This window comes from Ursus maritimus, unplaced genomic scaffold, assembly GCF_017311325.1.
Source record: "Ursus maritimus isolate PB19 unplaced genomic scaffold, ASM1731132v1 scaffold_24, whole genome shotgun sequence".
Classification (NCBI taxonomy): Eukaryota; Metazoa; Chordata; class Mammalia; order Carnivora; family Ursidae; genus Ursus; species Ursus maritimus.
Window position 1 is genome coordinate 19049195 of NW_024424897.1, and position 3551 is coordinate 19052745.

General features: G+C 57.6%; 1 protein-coding gene across 1 annotated transcript; it reads right to left on the reverse strand.

Annotated features, from left to right (window-relative positions):
• Window positions 1-776: 776 nt before the first annotated feature.
• Window positions 777-2763, reverse strand: ARL4D (ADP ribosylation factor like GTPase 4D). The gene is made up of 2 exons (XM_040640555.1): window positions 2633-2763; window positions 777-2063 (listed from the first exon to the last, which is right to left on the reverse strand). The coding sequence occupies exon 2, from the start codon at window positions 1967-1969 to the stop codon at window positions 1364-1366; it is 606 nt and encodes a 201-aa protein (XP_040496489.1). The 5' UTR covers window positions 1970-2063; window positions 2633-2763; the 3' UTR covers window positions 777-1363.
• Window positions 2764-3551: the final 788 nt, after the last annotated feature.

Genomic DNA, 3551 nt, shown 5'->3' on the forward strand with positions numbered 1-3551 from the left:
CCAGAACCCTGAGATCATGACCTCAGCTAAAGGCAGATGCTTAACCAACTGAGCCACCGAGGTGCCCCTAGCATTTCATTCTTATCACGCTACTGGTGGCTTATACCTTCCCCCTCCTCCCCTTAGGGGGGAGTGAATGTCCACACTCCCACCAGGCACAAACCGGGACTACTACTACAGCGCCTCTCGTGGGAATAGCTACCATTCCCAGAGCTGGGCCACTCACAGCTTAGTCACTAGGGCCTGGCTGGCTCAACCCAGCACAGACCTCCCCAGCACCAGCCCCTGCCACTGCTGCCGGGAGCTGCAGTCAGCAGGATTGAGCACACGGAGATGGCTGAAAGCCAGGAAGGAATTACTTTCCATTCTCACAGGATCCCCCAAGGTGGAAAAAAAAACCAGATCAGCCTGAGTGCTGAGGAGTGGGGGAGGATGAGAACAGAATGGCTCCTTGAGGACTTACCTATATAGACCTAGGAAAGTGGCCCCAAAGACCAGCTGGTATGAGGGGCAAACAAGAACCAGGGGATGAGGGGAGGGGGTGGAAGCAGGAGAAAGAAGGGACACCCCAAAAAACTGCAGAAATCAGGTAATAGCTTGGGAGAGGGCAATTTCAACTCCATTTGTAATTCCCACCAGCCATCCCATAAAGAGTGTTTCCCGTGCAAATTCAGCTTCACAATTACGCCCCCTTCCCCATTCCTGCCACCTACCCATCCAGAAATCTGGGATTACTCCTGGGGCTGGGTAAGAAAATGCCAGACCAAGGTCAGAGCTACAGTATCATCAGTCTTTAATAACTTATAGGCAAGTGCTAAAAAAGTTAATAATAATGCAGAGGACACACACACGGCTTATAAAAACAGTTGTGGATCTACAAATGTGGGGAAGGGTTCTTTGCACTTTCACACAGACACAAAAATAAAGACTATTGTGACTAGCATCCTTAGAAAAGCAGCCTGGGGGACACCCCAGTTGGGAGGGGTAGAGGTGGGGGGACCGTCCTCGTTCATCCCAAATGCATTCTCCAAACAACCTTCTTTTGCCCCAAAACACATCTCATCAACAAGCCAGAGAAGAAAAAGAAGAAACAGGGTCGAGGTAGAGTCACAGCTTACATTTAAGCCTCCCCAGTCCTGCAGCCCCCGTTTCTCCAGAGGTGAGGCTGAGGGAGGGAGAGGAGAAGACATCCCGTCTCCCCTCCCCTCCCCAATGCTGCACCACAGCAGGACCCCCAGTGCGCTCCGTGGTCCTTCACCGAGGCGGACTGGTCCTGCAGCCCAGAGCTGAGTGAGGGGCCGCAGGCTCCGCCTGGCTGTCCAGGTGTGCAGACCCCTACTGGTGAGGAGGGGACAGCCTCGGGTCACCGTCTCTTCCTGCCTACCCGGGCTGCCTTCTTCCTCTTAAGGATCATCTCGTACAGGCGCTCCAGGCCCGGCTGCAGGCCCAGCCCATCCACAGCGCTGCAGCCCTGCACGTGGGTGAGCGTGGCCGCTGCAAGCTCTCGGACTGCGAGCCTCTTCTCAACCTCTGCGGCGCTCAGCGCCCCGGGCTGATCCTGCTTGTTGGCCAGCACCAGCACAGGCACACCCTGGTTGTCCGAAGCCCGACTGATTCGGTGTAGCTCCACCTTGGCCTCCTCCAGGCGCTCAGCCTCGGCAGCATCCACCACAAACACCAGCCCGTCTGTCCGACGTGTGTAGGAGCGCCACAGCGGTCGCAGCTTCTCTTGCCCCCCGACATCCCACACTTGGAAGGTGATGCCACGGGACCCTCCCAGCGGCACCCGGATCTTCTCTGTGTTGAAGCCTTTCGTGGGGATGCTCTGGACAAACTCCTTGAACTTGAGGCGGTAAAGGAGCGAGGTCTTTCCAGCAGAGTCCAGCCCAATGACCACGACATGCAGGGCCTGGAAGTGGGGCAAGAAAGAGGAGGCAGTGGGCGCCATCTCCGTCAAGTGGTTCCCCATGGTGAGCTCCAGCTAAGGTGCAGGTCCCGGGGCACGAAGTAGAGGCAGGGAGGTGGCCTTGAACTGCAGGCTCTGGAGGCGGCTGCTGGGTTATCTGAACAGGGAAAAGTCATGGGAGAAAAAAGGAGACGATTAATAAGAAACACGAAATGTGCAACTTCTAGATCCTTTCCTAAATCAGTCTCTCATCCTTCCTTTTTAAAATTCCGGTTTTTTGTTTTGTTTTTTTAAACAGCTCCAAGTTTTAACAGAGGCGCTCCCCGCTTTCAGGGGCGACGAGATCTACAGAGACCCCCGGGTTCTGGACACAGGCTGGGGGGGTGAGGCCTCAATCTGGAGATGGTCGGCTTCCCGCGCCTCTTCTCCGAGCTCGCGGCGCGGTAGCAGACGCACAGACCCTTATTCCCCACGCGAGAATCTCACAGGAAGGGGCAGGTCGGGCAGCACCCCCCAGTTAAGAGTTAGGGTCCGGGCGCTGAGACGGGACAGTAAGGCCCGCTCCCGCCTGCCCTCCACATACCCAGACGGTTGACACGTCCCTCCTCAACACCGCGACCCCCTTCCCAACGTCCCGTGACACTTCGCCTTGGTCGGATCGCCGGCTCCAGCTCCCCAGGTCCCCGCACCGGGGCCACCTCAGCTCCGCCTGAACAGCCCCTTTACCTTCCGGCAGCCGCAGTCTCCCCGTGCCAGCCACCCGAGCCTCCACGCGAAACTCCACGCCCGCCTCCGGCGCCGCCGCCGCCGCCACCACCACCACCACAACCACCGCCGGCACTGCGGCCACTGCGGAGCGGGCCGGGGACTCCGCCTTAAAAAGCCGCGCGTAACGTCACGCAGCGCGGACCAATCAGCAGTCCCTCGGCGGCGGGGCGGGGCGGGGCCTGGAGCTCTGCGCCCTGCGACCCCGACAACCCAATGACGGACGTGTTCTCAATTGGTGACCGTTTTATTTGCCCTTTTCCCCCATAGCCTAATATTTGGAGGTAAACTCGGGATGGAAAGTGGGAGGAACAGACGTGGCAGCGTTTGACTTGGAAGGAGAGGTGAAGAGCTTCGTCCTCTACACCGCGACATCCTCCTCCCCACGAGAGAGCCACCCCGCGCCTCCACCGCCTCCGCCAGGGTTTACTGCGGAGATGCTCACAATCTTCCTCCTTTATCTTTCCTAAGTCAGTGTTCCCACCTGTGTAAACCTGGAACCTCATCAGACAGCCTAAGCCTAAACCCATTACCCCATTGATCCTCACAGCAGCCTGTGAGGTAGGGCCTGGTGCCGCCTACGTTCTACAGGGGAGGAAAGCTCCGAAGGGTTCAATGACTTGCCTAAGGTCACCTAGCCAGGAGGTGGCTGAGCAAGGATCTGTCTGAATCCGGTGTCTGGGCTCCTGACGGCAGAGCTCTCCCTCCTCTCTCATTGGAGAAGCCAGAGAGTTAGGCATCCTCCACAGAAATCCCTCCATTGCTGGTTAGAGTGCTAACCAGAAGCAGACACCCCCAGGGGGGCCTCCCTTGTTCAAAGAGATAAAGAGAATTCTTCGCCCCACAGGACTTTGATTGACCTCATTCATACTGCGCGCTC

Coding starts and splice junctions, on each gene's coding strand:
- ARL4D (XM_040640555.1), bottom strand. CDS start 1,969: ATGGGGAACCACTTGACGGAGATGGCGCCCACTGCCTCCTCTTTCTTG.